Source organism: Dufourea novaeangliae, unplaced genomic scaffold, assembly GCF_001272555.1.
Source record: "Dufourea novaeangliae isolate 0120121106 unplaced genomic scaffold, ASM127255v1 scaffold221, whole genome shotgun sequence".
Taxonomy (NCBI): domain Eukaryota; kingdom Metazoa; phylum Arthropoda; class Insecta; order Hymenoptera; family Halictidae; genus Dufourea; species Dufourea novaeangliae.
In genome coordinates, this window is record NW_015374115.1 from 1,023,034 (window position 1) to 1,049,990 (window position 26,957).

At 48.6% G+C, this 26,957-nt stretch overlaps 1 protein-coding gene across 2 annotated transcripts in view; it reads right to left on the bottom strand.

The window, feature by feature from the left end:
* Positions 1–671: 671 nt before the first annotated feature.
* LOC107191122 (nuclear hormone receptor E75) overlaps positions 672–26,957 on the bottom strand; it is a 106,130-nt gene continuing 79,844 nt past the window's right edge. Inside the window, exons 2-5 of one of the 2 annotated variants that reach the window (XM_015580077.1) lie at positions 17,936–18,024; positions 7,951–8,095; positions 3,814–4,055; positions 672–3,075 (exon numbers count right to left, since the gene is read on the bottom strand). In XM_015580077.1, the coding sequence (XP_015435563.1) occupies positions 1,072–3,075; positions 3,814–4,055; positions 7,951–8,095; positions 17,936–18,024 (2,480 nt within the window). In that variant the 3' untranslated portion in view covers positions 672–1,071. Of the gene's footprint in view, positions 3,076–3,813; positions 4,056–4,730; positions 4,810–7,950; positions 8,096–17,935; positions 18,025–26,957 lie in introns of those variants that run through there. The other variant, XM_015580078.1, reaches the window with a different exon arrangement.

Consider the following 26,957-nt stretch of genomic DNA (forward strand, 5'->3'; position numbering starts at 1 on the left):
AGGAAAAAAAAAAAACATCTTTAAAACGTTTCTTTTTAAATTCGCGGGTCGCTTGCCTTCCTGGACACACACGTTTCTCGTCGAAAAGGAAAACAAAAAGAAAAATGACAGTTTCGTGGATCATCATTCTCTCTCAATCGCAAAAGCTTTGGGTATTTTTATTTCCGTTATTTGTTTTGCAATTTTGCCCCGACTCACTTGCGCACAATCACGCTCACGTGTTTTTCCCATTCGTTCTTGTTCCTGGTCGATTTTCCACGCACGCACACTCTCTTTCTCTCTCTCCCATGCACACATGCACAGAAACACTCGGTGGTCTCTTCTTTCCTCTACGCGCCACATACACAAGATGATAACTTTTACGATTATTATACCTTACACATGTTACAATAATATTAATTACTTTTATAATATTCAATAATTATAGTAGAGTAAGATGATCGATGAATGAGGTGGAGACTGTACAGGATGCGCGATTTCCATGATTATCACATGTAGATAGATTATTAATTTCCGTTTAACATTCAATCTTTCCACGTCTTATTCTTTTTTCCGATTCCCACGGGGGACAAGGGTGGGAGAGGGGGGGGGGAGCTGTGGCCGTTTCCCGATAGCACAGTTCCTCTAGACCAGTCCCGTAGCAGGATAAATTCTGCAGCCATAGATATACTCCATTTCTCGTTTCACCGCACTCGGTTTTATTTGGAAAACAGAGGAACCCTCTTCTATCCGAGGCTCAGACTCCCGAAGGAGTGCCAGTGAATGCTGAGGGGCTGGACACACGACTACCGCGCGCGGCCACCTGTCCCCCCCCCCCCTCAACCATTCGTGTGTCGTGTCGCGCAGTTTATCGGTTAATAGTTTAAATTAATAAATTATTTGGTTTATCACGCGCTCAGAGCGTCCTGGCACTTTCATATACTCGTTTACGTTCTTCATTCCCGCGACAGTGTGCGCGCCTGGGCTGCAACTTCTATACCCAAAAATCCCCATCATCGAGGGACCGATGGAACTGCACACACGTTACGAACGATCATCGCGTAGACGACTGTTACATACCGCGGGTGACCACTACGCCTCGAGGGACAGAGCCTTGCAGGGGCCGACCAGAGGTCTCGGCGACGGGGACGGTGATTTCTTCGACAGGTTCAACGGTTGCTGGCTGTCCGCGATGTCCACCTGAAGCTCCATCATGTTGCTCGGGCAACCGGACAGCATCAACGTCGCCGCGGTGCTGGAGGTGGGCCTTGGACTCGTGCTCGTACTACTCGAGGCAGCCGCGGACAGGTACCTTGGCGACGAAGCTGGCGAGTTCCCAACCATGAGGTAGTCCGAGGAAGACTGCTGCTGTTGTTGCTGCTGATGTCTGGCGCCAGTTGTCGTCGTGATCACCGACGTGGCCGGCCATCTGGTCGTCGAGTAGTTGCTGGTGGCGCATTGCAAGAGCCCTTGAGATCCTTGAAGTGAACGAGCAGTGATTGTGGTCGTGGAGGCGCACTGTTCGGCTGGGGATGGCGACACAGCTGGCGACCTGGGACTGGTCTCGCCGCGCATTATATAGTTATGAATGATATCCGTGCGTTTCAGTTGTTCTGCGGTCATTCTTGGGCCCTCCATTAGGCTTCTGGCCAACGTGGAGTGCGTACTGCTGAGCAAGCTAGCGGTCTGCGGGCACTGGGGTTGCGCTTGATTCGAGGGACTTCGCGCTGGAGGGGAGGTCAGGTGAAGATGTAACTGGGATTGCGTGTGCTGTACAATCACCGCTGGTTCGGCCTCCGCGCTGTCCTTCTGGCGTAGAGCACGGAATTTTTTGTGAGGCTTGTACGCCTCGTCCATCAGAGAATTGGTGTCGTAGAGAGGAGGCGCTTGTAGGACACGTTTCAACACTGGCATATCTTCTACTTCTTTATCTTCTGATCGTGGACTGGAGCAGACGGATGTTGGTGCACTGCTGGCGCTGCTGCTCGCTGGCTTGTCCGGTTTCTCGGTGCCCGACTCGATACCGCTGTCGCTGGGCGAATCCAGTTTACGGAATCGCGGGCACTGGGGCGGTTGCGGTGTTTTTGATAAGGAGGCTCGATGGAGTTCATCGTCGCCGGAACTGGTGCTGCCAGAGTTCGCCCGTCGACGATGGGGGCAGAGACCTCCGGCCAGAGTGGCGGCAAGAAGCGGTGCACTGGAGGCGTGGTGACCACTGGGTGGAGCTACGTGATGGTACTCTGTCAGTGAGGCGACCTCGCCGCTGCAGGTGCTTTCGGTGCTCGAGACACTGCCCAGGGGACTCTTCACGGCCTCGTCCAATGTGACGTCGGAGGCGGAGCCCCAGGACGCTGGTGGTTCCTCCTCCATTGGCCAATGTTGTTGCTGCTGCTGCGGTTGTTGAGCACTGATCACATGTTGCGTTTGCTGTTGTTGCTGTTGTTGTTGTTGTTGTTGTTGTTGTTGTTGTTGCTGGTGCTGTTGTTGTGCCAGCATCTGTTGCTGTTGCTCGGTCGTCTTAAAGGCGAGCAGCTTCTCCGAATGGAGGGTGTTCAATGTTCTCAGATCCGGGATCTTCTTTAATAGCTCTCTCAGGATATCCGGATGCTGGGGATGGTTCTGAGCTAGTATGGTTTGCAGAGCGTTTCGCAATTTATTGTGCATACGTTCGACCAGCTCGGTGTTACGGAGTCCAGGCCTGTCCGCGGCGATCACCACCACCGAACAGAACAGACTAAGTTCAGCGTCGGACAATCGCAGAGAGTTGACTCTCTCGGCGAAATCGAACATCGAATCCATCAGGAATCTCGCGTTACTACTATTGTGGATGGACTCTCGTTTTAGCACCTGCCCGTTCAGGCAGATCATGCTGTTCGTTTGAGCGTCGAACATACAGGCGAGTCGGACCAGCAACACCTCGAACACGCCGGCCTTGAGCAGCGTGACCTGGTCGTCCTGTGTAAGCAGGTTGAATCCAGGAATGCGTTTCGCGAACTCCACAACGTCCCGTATCGCCGGCGAGAACCTCTCCGAGAAGTCCTCGAGCAATTCCTCCTGGCCAGTCAACGGCTGGGGGTTAGGGTTCAATGGGCATGCCTGCAACAACCGAGGAAAAAAAGAACACCGAGGTTAGACACGGAGAATTAACTCGTCGAAGGTCGTCGACGTCCACCTCGGGAGGAGACGTCCGTTCGTGCTTTCGGCCGCGAGAGGAATGCTTCCTTGTTCTCGCGCGCGCAAGTCGAGGACGACTGGTTCGATTTCCGCGTGAAACGGACGACCGTCTTCCAAGGCTCGGTTGACGTAAGCGTAAAAATGAACTTTGAAGAATCTCAGTCCCCCCCCCCCACCGTTTGTACGATGATTGTTTAATGCGATTCGACGAGAAAAAGAATAGAAAATAGCAACGAAGAGGGGGAACCAGACGAGAAAAAAAAATGTCAAAGTCTTATGACTAGATTTCGGATTTCATGCATTTATAGCCTATATGGCTCTGTGAAATACAATAAAAGACAAACTTTCATTCGATCCAACGAGTTTTCTATTTTATTTAGGGGGGGAACCAGACGAGAAAAAAAAATGTCAAAGTCTTATGACTAGACTTCGGATTTCATGCATTTATAGCCTATGTGGCTCTGTGAAATACAATAAAAGACAAACTTTCATTCGATCCAACGAGTTTTCTATTTTATTTTGAACCCAATAAGACACTTAAAAGAAAAACTAAATTCTTACATTGGCCCCTGTCTTTATAAATTATTTAAGAAAATGTTATTTTGCATAAAAATCCGCAGTCCACTTATGACCATACGTGTGTATATTGCGAATACTCACCACAGTTGGTGGACACGCGGTGTAGTTCGGTGTTTCCCGGGCCCGTACGAGAATCGGCGCGACTTTGTCCCTGGTGAAGTCGCATGTGTCGAGATGGGCCTGGACAACGGTAGCCAGTAGCCGTTGCTCGTCCTCCAGCTCAGCGGCGACCGCCTTCTCTTGCGAACGGCTGTGGGAACTTTGCTGCATCGCGGCCAGAATCCTGGCCTTCTCGCGCTTGGGCACACGGCCGAATCGCACCGCTATAATCAGAAGAAAACAAAACGGATGTCGAACGGTTAGACGACAGACAGACAGACAGACGGACAAAGAGATAGGTGTACGCGCAAGTTCAGGTCGTTCGGGCGATGGATAAGCAGAAAGAACGAACGAAGGACACGTCGATGAATAGTTAATGCGATCAATGGATGAATCATGCAACGCGGCGGACACACACGGCCGGCGCGTATCGCTTCGGGAAGCGACCTTCGGGTCGCATCGGTACTCTGTACTCGCGGTGAGTCGGTTCGATCCCATGTGTAACACGGAAAAATAGTACGTATCCCCTACGAGGCTGATGAGACGGCATCCACCATGATCACCTCCTTTTTCATAAAACTTATCACCGCACCAGATACGGGGCCTGGGCTAGCTGGGTGTTCGGGGGCCCAGGAAAAAAAAAATCGAGAGGGGAAAGCGCACGACTTTCTCGAGCGCGCGAGAAATGAAAGTGCGACGGCGGCGGCTCAGACTGTGTTGGCCTGGGCCCTCGTGCTACGAATCTCCTCCGATAGAAAGTCACCGTGTGCACACACGTACAAGCTACGACACGAGCCGGGGTGAAAAGGGAACGCGGTCTCACAATGGGACATTAAAAAAAAAAATAAATAAATAAATAGAGTCTTGAGAATGCCATATCCGTGGCAAAGGACACCTACGTGCATTATGGTAGTTGACAACTCCGTTCAGGATTCCCTTCAGTATGGGCAACTCGTCACCCATGACGATCGTGAAAGACCCGCGTATTTTCAACTGTTTTTCTCTCCACTTCGAACTGAATTGCAACGCGCACCGACAAAAAAAAAAAAACAAACTATTCTCCCATCAGGCACAATCACTACCGGGTTCCTCGTCCGTCGAACTCGTATGGTCCACCATACGCGAAACTGATAATTGCGTATGTTATCCCACACACCCGGTCTGTTTGCAGCACACACACGCGATGTGTGTGTCTCGATTTCCAAAGAGGGTAACAGAGACTTCGGCTACGCTTTTCCTCTCGGCTGACTCGTCTGTCCCGGCAAGTCACTCCCAGGATCCGTATGTGCGGCGTCGTCTATTACTATCGGTACGACACAACGTCGTCCCGCACCGTCAGCGAGGACACACGCAACGCTGCGCTTCGTAAGGTTTTCAAGAAAGGAGCGCGACAGTACGACGCGTGCAGACGCGAGACAGCATCACCGCCGACTGAGTGATGTTCCGCGGGTTGCGTTCAACAGCCCCTCCACTTATTCAGCCATCAACGACTCCCACCACCCGGCCACACGATTGTGGCCTTTGCTGAGCCTTTGGCCTTGAACTTGGTTTCAGCGACAGCCGCACGAGGCGTACCGCCGACCTATATATACTATATGTATAGCGAGCGAATGTACGCGCTGAGCGTCGAGAGAGACAGACAGAGAGAGAGAGAGAGAGAGAGAGAGAGAGAGAGAAATAAAGGGAGAGAAAGAGAGGTAGATAGAGAGAGAGAGAGATAGATCAGCCGCACGGAAGGAGAGGGTGGTGCGTACCTGTATGAAACTCTGTGTGTCTCTCTCTCTCTCTCACTCTTCAGGTATGTATATGTGCTCCTGGCCTCTTTGTGTGTGTGTGTGTATTTGTATGGTGTGTTCGTGGGCTCGAATACGAGAGAGAAGAGAAACGGAGGAAGATTAAAGCGAGAAACAGGTCTCCCCGTTGCCAGAGGTGACTCTCTCTCTCTCTCTCTCTTCTGTGTGCGCAGATGCGAACTTCCTATGCCGGGGGGTAAGTTACCCTCGACGACCTTGGGCAACCCCTCGGCTCTCTGGCTATTTGCCCTGTCACCAGCTGCCGTCGTACGACTTATCTGTTCACGGACGATCGATCTCTCTCCCGCTGTCGTTGGATATCATCGTATCTCCTCTTTCCCGATAGGATTAACCTCTTCCCCCGCGCGTCATCGATTCCGTTTTAACATTCGACTCTTTCTCTCTCTCTCTCTCTCTCTCGTTCCGTTTATCGGGCCACTTCTGACCCGACACGTACGACGAGCACACGCGCATACACTCGTTCAACGGGGGTGGATCATCCACAGGATCTGGATCCTGGCCAGAGGTGGCCACCGTACGAGGTCATCGACTATGATGATCACGGAGTCGTGAACGTTTTGGTTCCGAGTCACGTACGAATGTTGCCGCTAGATAGGGGACATACACCTTCTAGCAATAGGAGCTGCATATAACATCGATGATCGAACGATTTGATATATTCTCAAAGAATCTGTATCACCCGTGGACTGTTCATTCGTCATTTACAACGTTCTCTAGACCGAGTAAATTTATAATCGTGGACTCTCCATTCGTCATTTAGAACGTTTCCAAACCGAGTAAATTTATAATAGCGTCGACACACGACTTCCGTAAGATCGAGAGTCGAAGAGGAACATGACGGAGTACGGAGGAGCAGCAGGTTCCTCGCGGGAGTCCGGTCGCGAATTGCGTGCTGTCGGGCAAGTCAGGCGCATCGGTTTGGCGGGACGGCTGGAGAGGAGCATGCGCCCCGAGAAGCGCCAGGTGGCTCGTCGCGGGCTAAAGAGGAGTGGAGGGGAGATCACGGACGGAGGGGAAGCTCAGCCGTGGGACACGGAGTGGGGGGAGTGAACGCGACCGCGAAGGGGACGAAGTTCGCGAGGTCTCCGCACGGAGCGTAGCGCCACGCGACGGCGCGTTGTCACTTCGCCTGGGGTCTCGTGGTAGGGGAAGCTTCGAGAAGGAGATTGAACGGACAGCGGAGTGGGGGAAGATGATCGGGCGACAGTGTACGGCGGTCTAGGAGAATCGGAGGGGAAACGGAGCGTTGGAAGGAGGTGGAAGGGTCACCGGGTACGTAGCGGCGAGTAGCGGTACTCTTTCTACGGACGTGGAGCCGCATGCAAGCCGAGCAATGCCCGACTATTGACCCCACGGCGGAGTCCACGTTGCTGATATCGGTGTGGGACTTGCTTCTCGAAACTTCGGACTATCTTTGACGGAACAAAGCGTCGTACTATTATCCAACTGGAACGTGGTGGTTATCTTTGAAAGAATCCTTGTCTCTTATAAACAAACGGTCGAACACTACGGGGCTAATGTCCCTTTCGAGATTGTTCGAGCGATCACTGTCTGCTGTGTGTACATTTATGGATAGATATAAGGTCTCACGAGTGGACAGAGACGTTTATAGATCAGACCCAGCGCGCGAAGAAGGCAAGTCGTCGCATCCCAGCGGCGGATATCGATGGCGACCCGCCGTGTGTCGTTGACCCCCCGGGGCCGGGTAGGTTCGCGGCGCGTCGGTCGAATCTACTTGCTCCGCGCGGACGGTTCGCGTTGAAAGAGGGTCAGAGCGGGGGAGGGATGTATCGGGCCCATGTTTCGAAAAGAAAGCAAGCTCATCCGCGTCGTAGCACGGATCGGGGGATATATACAATCGTGGGCTGCTTTCTCAAACGACGAACTGGCCACTTTCGCCCATTGCGACATACGCACGCTCCTTGCTGTGTCGCGGGGAGCAGAGCGTTACGCAAACGGTCAATGACCCGCGCGCCACTCTAGATTTTAGAAATCAACACTTTCGGCGAAATCTGTTACACACGACAATATCCCGGTAAAGGGAATGGCGCTGTGGGTTCTGCTGGTGCGGTGATACGTTTTTTTCTTTTTGCGATGATCTTTACTACCGTGCTTTTACGATCCGTTCGAACTAGCGGCAAGAACGACACGCCAGAAGTCTACTTTGCGACGATGCCCGTTGTCTCTACTGTCTTTTTTTTTTTGGTATTTCAGTCGAAACGAACCGGGGTATACGCGAATGTAGAGATGGAGATGAAATATAGAGGGAGGAATGTTTATAAATTGTAACCGAAAAAAGACTCACCATCGCGACTCATGCCGACAGCGATGCACTTCTTGAGACGGCAATACTGGCAGCGGTTCCTGTTGATACGCAGGATGCTACACTGCTGGTTCTTCGTGCAGGGCCGATACTGGATCTTCTGTTGGATGCTCCGCCGGAAGAATCCCTGCGAATCACCAACGAAACCCTCGTCAGTCTGACCGTCACTGTCCGATGAGGACCCCGACGAGCAATTGGTCCCCGTACGCGGGGCGGCCAGGTCACATTCGCACAAGCACCCCATTAATTCACCTTTGGCCCAAGTTGTGTGCCGCAGGAGGGAAAACGGTTTTAGTGTTTGTATGTTTTTTTATTTTTGTCACACGGAAGTTATCGGAGATTAAGGATCGCGCGTGCCGTTCGCACGCGGCACTTAAATCTTTTCTCTCGATTCTCTCTTTCTCTCTCTCTCTCTTTCGCTCTCTCTTTCTCTCTCTCTCTCTCTCTCGCTCTCTCTGGATGGGCACTTCGATCAAACTGATCGTCGTGTAATCATACGACGATAACGAACTCGCGAGGGGGTGTCGATCGCGGTTGGAAAACCCTCTCGTGTCACCACACACACACACGCACACACACACACACAGTAGTAGTTTTTCGTGTGTACAATTATAATTCCACTGATACGAACGCACGCCCGCGCCGAGCCACTGAACTCACCAACGAACGAACCGTAACTGTACGGGCGGTGTTACTGATCATGCGAGTCGAAACCAGCGCGAGTTTCGTAGGGGGGGAAAAAAGAAGCGACCGTTTGTATCGGAGCTTGGCTGTGGACTGGCTCTTTCTAGCACAGAGAGCATAGAGCCTCGGCACATTGCCTCTGGCTCGTCGAGGTGGGGGACTCTCTGACCCAATTCCCGGACGTTCACCCGCAGTTCACCGCGTGAAAGTGAGAGTCCCCCTTGCGCGCACTGGCGCTCCTCGTCTCTCTCTCTCACACACTTACTCGCTCCCTCTCACTCACTCGCTCTATCACTCTATCTCCGTACCCTGTTCAACCGACTGTACCGTTCGCGCGCGCCTGGCAAACCCTCTCCTTGGGGCTCATGGCGATCCTCGTCGGGTAAACGGACCACCGCCGCGACCATAGAGGCTACGCGCGCGCTTCGAGCGCTCTACTAACGGGTTTCTTCCCGCCTCTCCCTGCCGCATTCTGCAAGGAACCACCCACCCCGTGGTCTATGTCCCGCCCAACCCTCCCCGATTATTCCCAATATCCACGACTCTGTCCCCGAGGTACACCGAATATAAACGCGGGAATCGAATAAATATCCCCTTTTGGTACATCTGAAACCTCCTAGAACCTACACAGCTTCTTCTTTTGGAGCTATTCGGATGTGACGGTGGATAAGATTGCAAATTGACCGTTCCATAGGGATTAATCATGCTGTTGGGCATCTTTTGGACTCGAAACCCAATTAGATCTTCCTGTATTCCTAACAGATAATCCCAATAGAATATGGACTCTTGGGCATTTCTTGGACTCGAAAAACAGTTGGATATTTCTGTATTCCTAACAGATGATCTCACTAGGGACAATGACTCTTGCGCATCTTTTGGACTCGAAATACAATTGGATATGTTTGTATTTCTAACAGATAATCCGAACAAGAATGATGAGAAACGACCAAAAGATGTGGAACAATCGATCGAGGGGAATTCAAAGGGGACTTGTTTCGATAGTTTTTCCACGCAGCTAATTGAGAATAGGAGAAGAGGTAGGTCAGGGCGGAGGAACTTCCCGGCCGCGTATCGGTCAACGACCTCGGCGCGCGGCTCGGTTACGTAACGAACGACGCGTGGAACGTCGTCGTTCCTACCCGTTCGTCGTCGTCGTCGTGGTTGTCGTCGCCTATCTTCTGCACGATGCCCAGGGCGAGGGGAGGGGGACGCGCAGGCGCTCGTGTATGCACGTATGGGCGCGTACGGAATTGGCGACACACACCGTTGTCAAGTGACTCTCTCGTGACGTCAGGATACGCGACCTCGCCTACCTCAACTTCGTGCGCACAGAGGCCCAGCCGCGCGAGAGAGAGATAGAGGGAGAGAGGGAAAGACCGCGCCGGGCCTGTCAATCGGTGCACGCGTTCGATGCAAGTCAATGAACTGTCAGCGTTGCCAATGTTAAGCTCTTTCTAGCGCCCGTTGCTCGGTTGCTCTACGAACATCATTTCCATTGAAAAGATTTCGTTTCGACTTCTGGACTAGAATCGAACTAGACAAGAGATTTTTGACGTTTCTTTTAACATTCCAGGCGATACTAAATCCCGACGACCAAGGAGGCATTGTATGATTAGAATTTCGAAGAAGATTTGTGTACAGTAAATCATCGATGAGTGTTCTAAAAAACCTCGGCACTGACAAGGAGAGATCCCCAGGTGTAACTCTGACTTTGAAATGAGGTTTAGCACAGTGACAGAGCTTGGAATTCTAAAGCCAATGATACGAAATATTTATTATTCAGTGCCGAGGAGCCTTCGAACACTCATCGATCATTTACTGTACTCTTCGGTCATAGCGAGAATTCTATGGACCACTTGTATATTCATCGTCCGTACCGAAAATGTTGAAAGATTTTGAGCCTTCCACAGGATCCACCATCTATGCAAACGGCTCTGATCGAGAATTTTACATCGCCGATGAATCGAATAGAAGGCTCCATTTCCGCCAGGGTCTTTTTCCTCTTCTTCGCCTGTTATTACCAACCGAATTGGGTAAATCTCGGGGAACTGGAACGTGTTATGGGTCGCGAGCTGGGTGTCCCGGACGAGGCCAGCAACCCCTGTTGAACCCCTTCGGTTGGCGGGAATCCGGCGGAGGTGGAACCGGCCGAGGGTAGGTGAGTGGGTGGGATTGTGGGAGAATGCGGTGCATCGATCTCTCAAACCCGTGCATTCTCCCACTTCCCCCCGGACGGGTCAGGGGGCGACCACCTTCGCGTGCCACCAGCGGGACTTACGTTTGCCGGCGCACGCGCTTCTATTGTGTCATTTCCACGGAAAGTGCAAACAGATTGCTATCGGGAGCCCGCGATCCTTGGGAACATCCTGTGCTCGACGAAAAATAGCGAGAGGGTAAAGGAAGGGGGGGGGGGCGAGAAGATTGGATGATCCGCGTTGGAAACTTCATTCCGTTGACCTAAATTCACAGCGATAGTACCTACTCCCCAAAGGAGGCTAGCTGAGTAAAATTTTCATCCTGACACTATGGACCAAAAGAAATATCCTGTACCTCCATTTTCCGTTCTATAGACTACATTTCCCAGCTGTATACCACCGTGGACCACTGAACGAGACCTGCTTCCCCGTTCCAACCACGGTAACTTTCTCTCAATTAAACAAATCCGAACACGGTCCCTCGAATCAGATCACCTAAGATCTCGAGGTATCAGCCCGTCATCCCCAGTTCTCGACGCGAATTCCACGGGTCCAACAACCCCGGGGTCGCGCGCGCTAGTTGTACGGCCGCGCCAGCCGCGAGTCACGTTCACCGGTTCGCTTTTATTTTCCGCGAAAGGAGCGAGTCCGGAGCGGTCTCTCGCTCACTTGCTCGGTTATGTATGTGTGTGTGTGTGCGTGTGTTGATGCATCTCTTTTACACACATGAGGGGATGGCGTTCACGTATGTACACAGATGTAGGTAAAGAGAGTGTGGGATATACACACGACGTGGTCGCGAGGCCAACGACCGGAGCGCGCGCGATTGCATCGGCGGAGGGGAGTGGGGGGAGTTCGAGCGGCACTATGAGAGGGGGCGGTAGGGGAAGGTGAGCGTATCTGCTCCCACGGGCGTAGGGTAAGGAGTGGGGGAGGGGAGGGGGACGAACAGACGTGGAACCAGCGAGGGAGAAGGAGCGTGGAGAAACAAAGAAGGACCAAAAGATAAAGGAAAAGAGAGACAGACCTAGTGAGAGATATACCCAGGGTACTACTCTGGAAGGGGAGGGGGGGGGCGAGAGGAGAAGGACAGGACACGAAACGGAGTAACGGTGACGTACATAATGCGCGCGCCCGTACGGGCGCATGCGCCTACAAAGAGACTCGAAACGCGACGGCAATATACTACTACTCTCCGCTTCGCTCGGGGGCATTAACCGCTCGCGCGTACTCGCTCGCTCGCTCCGACGCGCACCTACGACCCCAAGAATTCGCCGCTCGCTCTTGGTTCCCCTCCACCTTCCCCTACGGACGACGACGATGTATCGGCCAAGTCGATCGCCGAGGTCAGAGATGCTGATCGCGTAATCCGCGCTCACCATGGGAAATCGCGCGGAAAATTTCTCTCTTGCCCACCCCTTCGGTCGGATCGAAGGTTGTGGACCGTTTCTGGGGTCGAGTGGCTTCGGGGATTTTTTTGGGCACGCGTTTTTATTGGGGGCGATACGAATCTGGACTATTTTTATGAAGGCAGAAACTGGCAGGACTGCTTTATTTTTCGTTTATGGATTTAATGGTGCCATAAATTGGAGTAACTTTGGAGTTAAAAGTTGTCCCACAGGTAGAACGTGAAAATTTTCGAATTTGCAGGTATTTTTACGCGAAGTACCTTTACACATGAAATTTATAGAACTTGTTTTTTATGGGTGGTTTTAATGCTGCCCTTCTTTATGAAAGGATCCTCTACTAACAATTTTGCGGGTTTCGTGATTTCTGAAGCACCCTGTAGATCGGGGATGGAAAAAGGTTCTTACGATTTCATCTCAACGCATCGTATGATTACGAGCTTTGTCGAGAACATTATCGAGGAAAAGTAGTATCGAACATCGAAGAACATTCGAAAACGCCGTCGAGAACGATCGGGTAAATCAGGGTAAACTCGGGCGGAAAAGAAACGGTGCCGTTGACCGAGGCAGCTTTAATACTCTCGTTTGACCTCGAACAGTTCGCTGCTCTATTCCCCGGGCATCGATACCGGGGAAGTCGACCGCCGAGGTCATCACTCGAACTATTTTCTGTTTCCGCGATACTCGGAATTGTCACGCGGATTTCGAGCTAGAAAAGTTCTTTTTCCAATCAAACAAAGCTAATCGAAACCTCTGGTGCTATTTCCATTATTCAAAGTCCCCCGAAATAAAATCCCAACGAGCCGAGTCTGGACAAATTGCTCTTAACATACAATAGAAAGTATGTTAACCCTCATTTGCTACAATTACGATTTCTGAAAAAATGAGTTTGAATGTTTCGTTCGATATAATTTTGTACGTATTAAAATGACTGTCCTGACGTAGAAGCTCACTTACAGGATTCAACCGATAAAAAGACCAGAAAACAACCCTTTTTTCTATATTAATCACTCAAAAAGTGTAAATTTCAGTTATATCATTGTCTACAGCAAATGATCGATAAATCACTTGAATATACGAAGAAAACTACTTGAACCATTATCAGATTAATCCAAAACAGCCGTCTATGGTTCCCCCACTTACATTTTTCAAAAACCAAAATCGCTCAAATACCCTCCTCCATTCACAGAAAAATCGCCATCCATCGTCCTTCAAAATTCCAAACCTATCCCAATAATAACTATATCCAAAAACTGCACCGCAAGTACGGGTGCTAGGCATCCTCTCGTAGAGGCACAAGAGTGTCGTGTTTCACGGGGTGGCTTTATCGGGGGCGGAATGGAAGCGTGACGTTCGATTCCTCGCGGCGGGGGCAGGCAGGCAGGCAAGCAAGCGTTATCTTGAACCGTCCTCTCTCTCTCTCTCTCTTTCTCCCCCCTCTCTTTCTGGGCTCTGACCGGCCGGAGATACCGCGTCGAGCGAACACCTACCACGATAATAAGCGGCTGACCCGATTCTAAAGTAGATGCACCGGGGTCAGTAACCCCAACCGAGAGCACCGAAATACTCCGCGCAATCAAATGAAAATGAGATCACGACTCGTTACGACATCAAAAATGACGGTTACCCGAGCGGGAGGGCGGATGAGGAGAGGTTCTTAGCGGATGGGAAGGGGTGGGAGGAGGGCAGGGAAGCAAGGGAGGAGAAGGAGGTGGTGGAGGAAGGAGCTAGAAGGGAGAGAGGGCAAACCGAAGGGGGGGGGGTAGGGAGAGGGAGCTCGCTGGCTGGGAAGGGGGGCCAGGGGAGGAGAAGAAGGAGGGAAGAGCCGTGTGACGTAACTGGCTCGGGGGTCGACGACCGGAGGGTTAATGCACCGGTCGCCTGGTTTTCAACCCTCCGGAAAAAGAGTCAGGCCGCGCGCACCTCCACCGCTGATTGTCCCGCCAGGGAGATTTACAGAGCCACGGAAAAAGAAGAAAAAAAAAAACCACATTTTTGTTTTTTCCCATTTAGTAGAATTCTTCTCTCCACGGGCTTCTATACCTTCCACGTCACCGAATGTGTTTCCGAAGGGAAGTACCAGGGATGAACGTTACAGGCGTTAATCCGTAACGTAACAAAGATCGTAAGAAATTGAAACGATTCTACCGCGAAATAATGGAAGTTTGTAGACGGTATTCAATAAGAACGGTTACACACTGTGAAATATACGGACCCCTAAAAGCAGATTAGCGAAAGATGCACTACGTATGCATAAGTCAAATGGGGCCATTAGCATTCGGGTGGCGGTGAGTGGGTTTCGTGAATCGAGCCGGTTATTTCCGAACCCCCGGTGTCGTCGGGATGCCGTGTCTTTTATCGCCGCGCGTTTATCGCGGCCACGTGATTACGGCAACGAGAATCTCTCGTGCGCCGTTAAAACCTGAGCCCAGGTCAGTGACGCGGTGGTGTTGCACGAAAAGTGTCATGGAGGGCAACGTCCCGACCGACGAAATCTGGGCCACCAGCCGAGTTCGCGAGCTGCCACGGAATTTTCCCGTCGCTCCCTCTGGCGGTGAAAAAAAAGAAACGTTCACGGGAAATACGGTTTTTTTAAGGGTGGAATTACTTATAGAGCTAACGACGACTGAAAAGGGAATAAGGAGACATTTGAGTACCCTGGACGATTTATCAGAAGGTTCATAGTATTCTGTATTTATCAGCGAATTTAGGATATTCTTGTAGATTTATCAGAGGATTTTATATTTTTTATTTCTAGCTAGATGATCAGAAAAGGCTAACCCGTGACTCCTTGATCCTTTGTCAATAAATTTCGGGTATTTTCTATTTCAAACCAGATGACCGGTTACAGCCTACGCCATGACTCCTTGAACCTGCGCATGGAGGAAGGTGGGGGTGGAACGAATCGCGTTGGAGTCGAAGAAAAGTAGCTTCGCGGTGGCCTAGCAGCGCGAGCAGTCGCTATGGCGAAATGGTGCAACGGCAGTGCGCGACCGAGCGACCCAGTCTTAAAGATATCCAACACTCTTCCGCGTTCTCTTCCCTTTCCACGGGTACCCTCGGTTCCAGTACCATAAGACAGTCTCTACCGCTAGCGGCTAGGTCACTCGACGACGACGACTGGTTCGGCATACCGGCTGACTAGCTGCACCGCCGCCATAAGTTACTGACTCAGTCAACCAGCCCCGAGAGACCCTACTCCTCTACGTCGCTCTATCGTGGATCATCCAGTGGGGAGTAGAGACGGAAAAAAAAATTTTTGTGGGACGGATATTATCCGAATAGGAACGTCGCTCGATCTCCAGTTTTCGGTGATGACAATTGAAAGGACACCAGCCACCACGGGGGTCAAATGGCGACACCGGAAGGGACAAATTCTCCTTCCCCGTGGTTAGGCAACGATCATCTCTTTAGGCTTTGGGTACCATTCTGTCCCTCTCTCTTTCTAGTCCCGACCTCTCAGAAACTAGCTAACTGGGTGTGGGCTTTTGGAAACCACGGGTGCCCCGACACAATTGATCGTTCCGGGAAAGTGGGTCCAGTAAGTGGGAAAAGTGAAATTCCGAAAGAAAGCTGAATATTGTCCAATTCTCTGGAGATGATTTCACGGTATTGGGTTTCTTCTTTGGAGTAGCAAGATTTTGGGAGAAATGGAGTTTACTGTCTCAACTGTAGAGTTTGATGGGGTAGATGGAAGAGAGAAGTCATCGTTGGATAAGTGTGATGGTAAGAAGCAAGTTGGTTGAAGTTGCCGGGTCGACGGACGGCGAAGATCTGCGAGCGCAGAGTCACCGATTCGCACACCTGGCTGAACGAGTCCCACCACCAGGCCGCCCCGGACACCGGTGGAGGTGGTAAAGGAACGGCGGTGGTGGCAGTGTTCTACCACTTCCTAAAACGTATTCGCGGCCTGTGTTCCCCCTCCACTCTACCAGCCGCCTCCTTGAAGTCGCACAATGACGATCACGAGGACGTTGGCCTTCGCGGGACGTAATTATCAGTCTCGAGGAAAACGATTTACATCCGATTTGAGGTATCGCCGAGGCGAGATATCATCTTCTCGACGCTCGAGAATTATTGATCGACGAGAATACCGACACCAAATCATTTTTACCGTCTCTACCTAATTTGAACGAATTATTCAATCGAGTATATTTGAATAACCATCGAAGAATATTGCGTTCAGATGGATTATCGAAGAATTATTACTCCCAGAGGGAAGATCAAAGGTTTTCCTGGAAAATTAGAGGAGATACCTGAGAGAACGAACACGAAAATAAAGGAGGCTGGACAGGAAGTCGTCCAGACGGATGTGCATTCTCTGTTACACCATGTATATATACCTGGCCCAACCGATTTCCACCCCCCCTTCTTTCGCCCTGAAACCCAGTCACACGAAAAACCACCGACACACAAAAGCAGGGCGCCCCAGCGAGAGATCCGAGGAATCTACCTGTCCCACCGGGTCCCTTCTCACGAGTTTTTCCCAAAATGCTCGTCGAAGGTTATATCGGTTCGTCAAAGAATTTCGCCACATTTCACGCTCCCTTTTGCGTAACCGTCCGCGACGACTACCATTGTCCCCGGCAGCAGCAGGCTCTCGACCTTTCCGCCACCCCATTTTCCACGAAAAATCGTCGGGTGACCGCGTATCCTGTTGCATCAGACGTTTTCTCATAGACACTATTCGAACCTTTAAATAATCCAGCAGTTCCTTGTCAAACAATCTTTTTCCTAAATTTCTGTATATCAATAAAGAATTTTTAATTTGACTGGAATGGAAATTATTTAACATGGGTTTCTAACGGTTGTGACAGGTTTAAGATTCTATATATATTTTTCTGGTAACCCTGACAAAGTTCAAGTCAGCCAGAGAAGGAGGACCTTGCCAAGATTTTTCGTTCGCCTATCTCCGGGTCTCGAGGAGGGCAACCATCAAGGATCACGTTGGATACGTCGTCTCGCGATTTCCGCGTGCACAAGGTCGAGCAACCGTGCCCGGTCGATAGCTTCTTCCGTAGCCTTGGGTCGCATCATACATTCACATTCGAGCTCCGTTCACTTCCTGGCCACCGTATCGCGTATCGTCGCATTGACATTTTCGATAATTCCCGTCGATTCGCACACTACGCCTATTCCACACATGTTCGCGAAACGTCTGTACGACGATGAGAACGATTACGAGGCAAAACTATCGAAAATGTCACGGCTGAACACGAACACGCGATTCACGATCTACAATATTTCTCGAATTCACCACAAACCGTTTCTAGACAGCAACGAAAAACAAAAAAATACGTATCGTATATCGAGAACAGAAGCCGCGGATCGAGAAACTGCTGATCAGTGTAATCGCATATTGTAGCTGTATATGAATCGCTAACTGTGGAAAGAGGACACGTCAACAATTTATAATTTTCAGCAGAAAAACATTTTTTGGGAACTGAAATTTCCTGAACATGTTCGATTTCTGTAGTAAACAGGAATTATTTACATCAACGTTTATTTAAATAACTACAACTAACAGGTCACTGGATATAGATGGCAAAACGATGTATTCAGTCCACAAAAGTGATACACGATCAAAAAGCGAATTTCTTGGTCGGAACGGAGATTCTGCACTGAAAACTTTCCGCAGTCAGCGACTCATATCGAGTTTCTATCGAAGAATTTCGGACTCACCTTGCATCCCTCGCAGGAGTGTACCCCATAGTGAAAACCGGACGCCTTGTCCCCGCATACGCGGCACAATACCGTGGTCCCGTCGAATTCTGCAATAGAAGAGAGAAAAAAAAACACCTGTCAATTACACTCGAGTTTTAGTTCACAGTGACGTGTGTGTACACACGATAAACGCGACGTGTGCACCCGGTTGTCCACGTGGCGTGGAGAACGCAACTTTCTGCTTTCACTCGACTGTCACGGCGGCGCGCGATCGTTTTTCCGTTCCCCTCCCCAGTTACGAATGGATTCTAGATCGTTCAACCGTGATCTGATTTTCTCTTTTATTATCATTATTCTTTTTCTTTTTGCAATTAAAGATCACATCCAAAGAGATCTGAGTTAATAAATTGTATTTTGAAGAGGCACCACCGGATCGTACCTATGTTCAATTCAGGCTCAGGTTTCGCCGATGAAACGGTCGAATCCATGGTCGGCATGTTCGGGCTGATATGATGGGGCAGTTGGGCCACGTGATAAGCCGGCGACATGCTGTGCGAGACGCATGACATACGCGATGAGACGCCGGACGGTCTCGATCCATGGGACGTCGTGATGCTCGAGATCGGTGATTCTGGGGCGGTCGGCGAGGTAGCGACCTGTGCGCTGCTATCCGGCGTCAGGATCATGTTTAATCGATGTATATAATACGACGATCGAGGGAAAAATCCAGGATATATACTTTTTTTAAAATCTTCGATCTACCATCCACTTGGCACGGCACTGCACTGAGCTGAGGACCGACATTAGTCCACAGTGTTCCCCCAGATCACTGACTTACATAAAATACACTATATATCTCACTTGGTAGTCACCACAATCCGTCTCTTTCTCCAAGTCTGTGTCGATCAACTCTCGAAACGTTGAACCACCACGCGAAAGGATCGATCACGCGATAAGAAAGGAATCCTCGAAGGATGTCACACTGAAACCAGGAGGTCCTACCATAGGCAGGGGCAGGTGCGTTCTGTGCCAGCCGATCGACACCACCTCCGTGTTATACCGACGAAGACGACGACCACAGCACAGTACTACCGCCCGGGTGTATATACCCGTGTGTGTGTGTGTGTGTGTGTGTGTGTCAGCACGCGACGAGAGTGTATATACTGTAGAAAACGCGAACGCCACGAGAACCGTATACACGAAAGGATAGCCCCGCGGATGGACGAGGCAGAAGAAGAGAGTGAAAGTAAGTGTTCGCTCGAGGGAGGTTCGCGTTGGTCTGACTGGAGTTCGGCGCTGCCGAGTGTTGGTTACCTGGGGGCCGTGCAGCCCTTACTCGGAGCCGGTGAGGCCGACGGTGGAGGGGAGGGATTGATGTGGCTTGCCTGCCTGCCTGCTACGCCAGGCCGCCTCGAGAGACCATCTACAATGTCTACGCCCTGGCTACCTAGTATGTAGTAGAGGACACACAGCGCAACGCAGCACCGGTGCGCTCTCTTACCAAGAGAGAGGAGAGCCCCCCCGAGAGAGTTCATCGTATTTTCAATGCTGGAGGTCACTGACAACCGGCTGCGGGCCCGGGCACCGGCGTCACGGGCACAGGAGCCAATCGGAGCTCGGCTCGTTGGGCCGCGTGCCGCGACGATTGGCCGGAGCGTTACCCCCACCATTCGATGGACGGGGACGGGACCTCTACCGGCCGGGGCTCTCCTTCCTCCCGTCGGGAGGAAGTTCATCGGCCGAAACCTTGACTGAATTACCCCGCAGCAGCGGCCAAGGCCATGCGCCCTCTCGCTCGAGCCAACCACATACACACGTATAGTATACACATATATCGCGAGAGGCACCGTAGCAGCAGCTCTCGTCGGCCGTTTCGCCTTCTGCCTTTTCCTCGTCTCCCTCTAACCTTGCCGGCTTCCTCTCGGCCTCTCTTCTGCCGTCGCTTCCCTCTGTCTTTGTCCTGGGCTTGGATACTCTCCTCTCTCCGAGTACAGTCTAACTCTGTCTCGTCCCGCTGGATTCCCCTTGATTATTTCTTTCTTCTTTTTTCTTTCCTTAATTGACGTCTGATTTCAGAAGCTTTCTGGGCACTCGACGAGTTCAGCTGCATTTTTCTGGGTATAGATTCCCCGAGTGCTGCTCTCGCGCTTTGTCGGTGCGTCGACGTTTTCTGGCGCAGGAATTATGTGTTTCGAGGATATAAATGTTCGCGGATGACGATGCTTGTCGGGCGAATATGTGTTTCGGTCGCGTACTACTTAACGCGCGGAGGTGTACAGGCGGAGTTCATTGTCATTTTGAAATTTATGCGGATCGAGTCGATTTTATGTGCCAGACGGAGACCCCAGACTGATTTCATTATACGAGAAATGTAGGGTATTCGGTGTTTTGTAGCCGCTGCGACACAGTTTCCATCGAGGACTCTGTCAGTGGCACACAAATTTCGAGAATATTCTGGTTAAATTTCTGTAGATTTCTGTAATTTAGTAAAAAATTAAATAAATGTTCCACTGGACGGATCGGCCTAAGCAGATCACAATCCTTTTGTCAGTCCCGACGTGACTGAATGTGACTTATATACAATAAGAAAATCGTTTTATAATAGAGTCTCCCGTATCCGAACACTTATTATATGAATACCCTAATATTTGAACGTTCTTTTATCCAACCACGGTGTCTCTCAGCAACAAATACATTCTCCTGTTGCAAGCATGTGCTGCTTACATAGACTACCGTTCATAAGTATTAAGATACCTGGTTTATATAAAGAAAATATGATGATTCATAAAAATGATATACTTCAGGCCACGTTTATTATTTCATAGTAGCATAAGCATTATCCATCGAGCTACAATATCTCCTAAGCAATATTCATTCTGGACTTCCAAGAATTTCATAATGCCTTGTAACGTAACACTTACTGCATATTCGATAAGTGTCCCAATACCTACGACCGTGAATATACAGCGTACACTTTCTCCACTTCGATTCAATTCAACGGAGTTACTTATGCTCTAAAAATGTCTGTAATTCACAAACAAATAAATAAAAGTCTAATTCGTTAAATAAACATTTAACCTAAGTTTTTAATATCAGCCAACTGATCGTTTCTATTATCCCAAACTTCCATTATCCGAACACCCGTGTTTCCCTGTTAGTTCGGATACAGGAGGCTCCGCTTTACCACGCATCGAACGTTCAAGAACTAAATCGAGTATGTTCCAACGAATAATAAAAATACTCCTGTAATCAAACGAACGAAATCGGGATCTCAGTTCCCGTGCAAGATGAATTTCGTTTCTGCGCGATATTACCCAGAATCCGGCGGGCATAAATCAATTCGTGGCGCGTTCACCTTTCATTTCCCTTTCGCGGACGGTCTGTACGGTGCGGTAATACGAAATTGGAGGGTACAACCGAAACCGCACCGGGGGCAAACGATTCGAAGGACGATACGGCACGTGCGCGCTCGCGGGCAAAAAACGTGATGGCGGTTCGATGAACTTGCCCCGTTCCGGAGCGCGGGCGCGGAGGGGAGGGGAGGGCGGGGGGCTGGTTTTCGTACCGCGAAACTATATCTTTCTCGGCGATGCGTTCGATCGTGTTCGGGGCCATTTCCTTTGCCAGACCTCGTGACTAGGCCACCGACTGGCGTGGAATTTCACGGCTGCATCGGGGGATCGGTTTACCGCTGACCGAGTATGACTTCGTGGGGACCACGATCCTTCCCCACGGATCCACTTCTGTTCATAATCGCGATTAAAAAGAAAAAAGAAACAAAAATTCGGCTGATTATCTTGTTAGTACCCCCTTCGATTGAACTCTTGGGATCGATAACGTTGCGATTACTTGCACCATATGTTGTATAGCTCGAAGATTTATAGCGTCTAGAAGCGTACGTATTGTCTGCCTTAGGGGAACCCCATTGTCGCGCCTCCCACGCGAGAGAACTGGTAGTATCGTTGCCACCTGTCCAGATGACGACCACCCACGTCTTTTATGACACACTCGAGCAGAACTTTCCTCTACGGTGTGTCAACGAGGACGCTCGTAACTGCGAGGGACGCGTTAACCCTCTCGCGGATTAGGCTGGAATCGAGCTAGGTGAAACTTTAGTTTGCATTATGGAGTCACGTGAATTGACTCCAGATTGCGGGAATGTTTTACGTTCAATGACGATTTATTAGGTTTGGGTTGCAAGTAACTAGAACAATTGCTAATAAGAATTAATCAGTTCGCTACCAGCACATTACTTCGAAAATGTTCGTCGCAGACTATGCTAGATTTTCAGTATTCTATTCGATGGGATATCCTTAACTTTTTGATCGGAAATTAAAACTACACAGAACAGAAACACTGACCCGAAATATAGGTGAATATTTCAAAATCTATTCCTTTTTTTGAAACGTCCCGTAAACCTAGTATTAAAGAAACGTATGTTTCCACAACATAAACATATAATACTTCAACTCAGGTTCAACCTGTGTTCCGTGGGTATAATACTTGTTGAATATAAGATCGAGTCATAAGTAGATCGCGACGTAGAACAATACTAAACCATTCCACCTATCTCTATATTATTTCATTTTCCACAAGAAAGGATAACAAATCGTTCATGATTCGAATCTCAGCGCCTCGATGATCGTTCGTACCCTAAGAGAAAAGAGTAGGGGGATCTCATCCGGAGGAAACCGGAAGTGTCTCCCCATTGTCGGTTCGTAATGCCCCCGGCCAGTGGGAAGACAGAGAGTACGGAAACTCGATATTTTCCTGAAATCCCTCTGTCTTCTCGCAGCGACAGGGACGAGGAGGGGCAACGAAAGGGTCGGCCACAATAAACTGGAAACCCAAACACGAGGCCCCCGTTCAACCCTTGCCCGGTCGCAACCCTTTGGTCCGGGGGCGAGACGGCCACTCTCCTCAGCTAGGTCTCGTAAACGTCTTTCTATCTTTCTCTTTCTATCCATGATTTTTTCCCTTCTGCCTGGGCCCCTGTCATCGTCGTTTATTGCTGCTTCATAAACGCATAAACGTGAACTTTCTCCGGTGTGTATGTTCGTTTACGCGCGCGCGCGTTGCAAGGCTCGAGCCAGGGGCTTAACGGTCGGTACGCGACGAGGTGTCACGAGACCAGCCTACGAAGTTAACGTGCCCGCCATCATCTACGCGATAATTTATTTTCATGATTTTATGGCGGCACTATTACGAGCAGCCCCGACGACCCTGTGTCCCTCGACTTCGGCGTGCCCGACCTTCTTCCGCACGCCATAGGCCCGATTGCTTTTTTTCACCATTCTGTCCTCGCTGGTTCGTTCCTTTGTGTCCTCGTTCTCTGTCTCTCTCTCTCTCTCTCTCTCTCTCTCTCTCTCTCTCTCTTTCGTTCTCTATCTACGCGGCAGACAATTTTCAATTAGAATACACCAGCGGCCGAGGTGGGCTTCACTGGCTTCTTGCCGATCAACGATTCCTCGTCGTGGAATTTCACTCGTGATACAGGTTGTGGAAGAGGATCTTTGGTCGTTCCGAGAAAATGTTTTTTGGGGGAGATTCTTGGGTGTTTCTTGAAAGAAGACATTTTTATAGGAAGGAAAGAAATTGTACCTGTTTTTGGCTACTTCTTTTTGGAAGAAATTTCGATAGAAATGAAAGATATTAATGGTTTTTACCTGCTTTATTTTTTTATTATTAGGGTTCAAAGGAAATAAAAATTTTTCAAAATTTATTAAACTCTAGAGTATAGTGAATCTTAGAGAACCCTGCGTGCTACGAATGCATAAAATCCGCAGTCTAGTTATAACATTACATTTTCCCAGATCTTCTGCAACTTCTATTACGACACGAAAGTGACGAAATTAATCAATTTGTAAATTTTCAGATATTGACTAGTACTATTGACTAGATACGCGATTATCAACTGTAGTTCTAGTGTTAATTAGAATTTTTTCAATTTTCTATTTCACGTTTACATGTTCTCGCAGTTTAACCGGAAACACCATTTATTTCAAAATGTATCAAAAATGTTGATTATAAGGCCCTAAAATGTTTTCAATTTTCCATTTTGTGACGAATAGATGGTTCCCTGATTAAATCTCGAGAAAGGGTCGTTGATTCCAAGGTATTCAGGATTTCACGGGCGACATTCTGTTACATCAAATTCCGAAGGCACGGCGGGAACTGGAAATCGGCGGGAATCCGCGAGAGCAGTTTGCCCCGCAGAGTTGGACAGACCTCGAACATAATGGCCGGCGACGACGGAGGTCAGACGGAGCGGTTTCCTTGAAATCGGCTAGCGACCTGCACCGATACGCATTTATATGCAACGAATACACCGTGGCCCTCGCGCGGCATCTATTTTTAATCGAGTAGTGTAAAGCGATCGCACGTGTCGGCATTATTGGACTCCCGGTGACGAGTAATCGGAGGAAACGTGACACGATGGCGATTAAAAGAATCCTCGGTGTTGAATCAATGGCAAATTAAACCAATCAGGAACAAGAAGAATTTGTAACAATTCGCAAAAACAAGAAGATAATCAAATCATACATTAAATATTTTTACAGTGTCTCGAAAAGAATTTATTTTAAATCTGTCGGAAACCAAAAGAATTTGTAACAATTCGCAAAAACAAGAAGATAATCAAATCACACAATAAATATTTTTACAGTGTCTCGGAAAGAATTTATTTTAAACCTGTCGGGAACCCAGAAGAATTTGTAACAAATCACGATAACCAGAAGATAATACAATTATTATTGGGTGTACAAATTAAGTCTTCAAAATATTCACGTCACTATCTTGATTTTCTAGACATTTACGTCATTATTGGGGCAGGTGGCGAATCCCCTCTCGAAAAAATGATGATGGTTTTGAGTCAATAATTAATTGTGGGGGCCACGAATTACTTTGTACACCCAATATATTAAATTACAGTACAGTATCCTGAAAAGAATTTATTTCTCGACATCAAGCTTGGTGTAAGATCATTCTATTGGTAATGTTTCAAGAAACTTTTGGATACAATAAGGAAACCTGGTAATAGTATGAAAAATATATTATTGAATGGGGGAGCTAAGAAAAGAGAAATGTGTAGGTCAGGGGACTGGCCTGAATTCGACAGGTACGGCCGAACCAGGTAAATTAACCTTCCAATTCAATCTGGCGTGTTCGGTCGCAGAACATTTTTCTTTATTAAAAATGCACTTATCTAAGTCGAACACGCCCCACAGAACTAATATTAAATCACGATTATAATATTAAATCAAGATTTAATATTAGAACAACAGAAGGAGATAATCTTAAATCTAACATAATAAGACAAGAGTGATACTAATGTAGGAAAAATCGGAACTGGGCTGAACGGGACTCGAACCAGCGTTCTTCGGATTCTCAGCTGGTCAGCCAGTGCCTTAACCAACTGAGCCACGTGACCCACCCACAACCTTTCTTTAATTCCCTATATCTCACCTTCACTGCTATATAAATGGCTGGAAGTAAACCACCAAACGAAATCCCCAGAAATAAACATTAAAGCGATAGATACTTATAATTACTAAATACAGAGATGAATTATATCAAATTTTCCATATCACGCATATTCTATAAACGAGTATAAAAAAACAATTTCTACGCGAGAATCTTCTCAACTCATCGCCCTATTCGTTTCCTCCGATTCCAAGAAGACTCCTCCTCCTTCGGTTCAGAATCCCGGGGCTAATTATCTGTGCTAATTATAAAATGTATCTTTCGCGATTGCTCGCGCGAAGTAACGCAACTAATTACGGGAACGAGCGCGTTAATTACAGTCTTCGCGTCGTGTATTTCCGCGTGGTGTTCGATGACGACATCTGGATCGATTGAATCACACACAGGTCGGTTCGAGGAATTCCCCGATTAACAGGGTTCAAGAATAAGGGGTATTGCATCGGTGGAATTGATCAATCGATTCCACGGATTGATGAGAAATTTATACGGAATACAACCAGCAGTCGTACGAACGGTCGACGACCCCTAGACGAAAGAAATATTATTTAATTCTTTAGGGTTAGGTGGGTTAAAAACTGTCCCACCTTTTGCTTAGCTTTTTATGCATGGTGGGATATATTTTAACCCACCTTGAAATGTTGAAGTTACTCATAGTCATACAGTTTAATATTTTATTTTTATATAATTTTTTTTTATATTACAAAAAAATTCTGTGCAACTAGGGTTTTTATTTTCTTTAAAATCGTGTGCCTCAAAGAGTTAAACAGTTGAATTCATCATCGGACTTCGAGTGCTTCCGTTCTTCCGTGAATTTCGAGTTCCGTCGCGTCAGATTTTCCACTATGAATCGCTGGTTTATGGTTATCCAGTGGCGGCCTATCGTAAAACGATACGTAACAGCCGCCTGTTGCGCCGACGTATTTATAACGGGTAACCGATTTCGTGGAAGACCACGGTTTTTAATTGCGGTCTCTCTATGTGTGCCGCGAGAAACGTATGTCAGCGGTGATATATTCAATTTGACGCCGAGGTATTTTGATTTTTGCACGGTTTTTAGAGTATTAATATTCCGAGACGGAAACAGCGAAGGATATTGTAAAAACGATGGCGGTTAGTTCTTCGGGAGGTGAATCAATCATTCGGCGATACTTTTGAACGGTCGAAAATATTCATGTATAAGCGATAAAAAATCAATTAAAAAATGTACAGTTCCTTCATGAGGCGGAAATTGAAAGAAAAAAAATGATTAGTTTATTATTAACGATCGTGTATGATAGTGATCGTGATTTCATAGACGAGAATCGGCCAGGTAATCGAATCACCATTTTTCTGTCGCTATATTAAGAAAGATATATTATATTCATCTTATGGAAATTTTCAATAATCGATTTATAATTGTCTAATGTACGGTTTAATTAAAAATTTGTCAATCTATCTGTGTAATAGTGTTTTGATTTTCTCTTGATTTACCAGCGATCGACTTATAATTGTCTGATGTACGATTTAATTAGAAATTTGTCAATCTACCTGTACCAGTGCTTTAATTCAGTTTTGATTT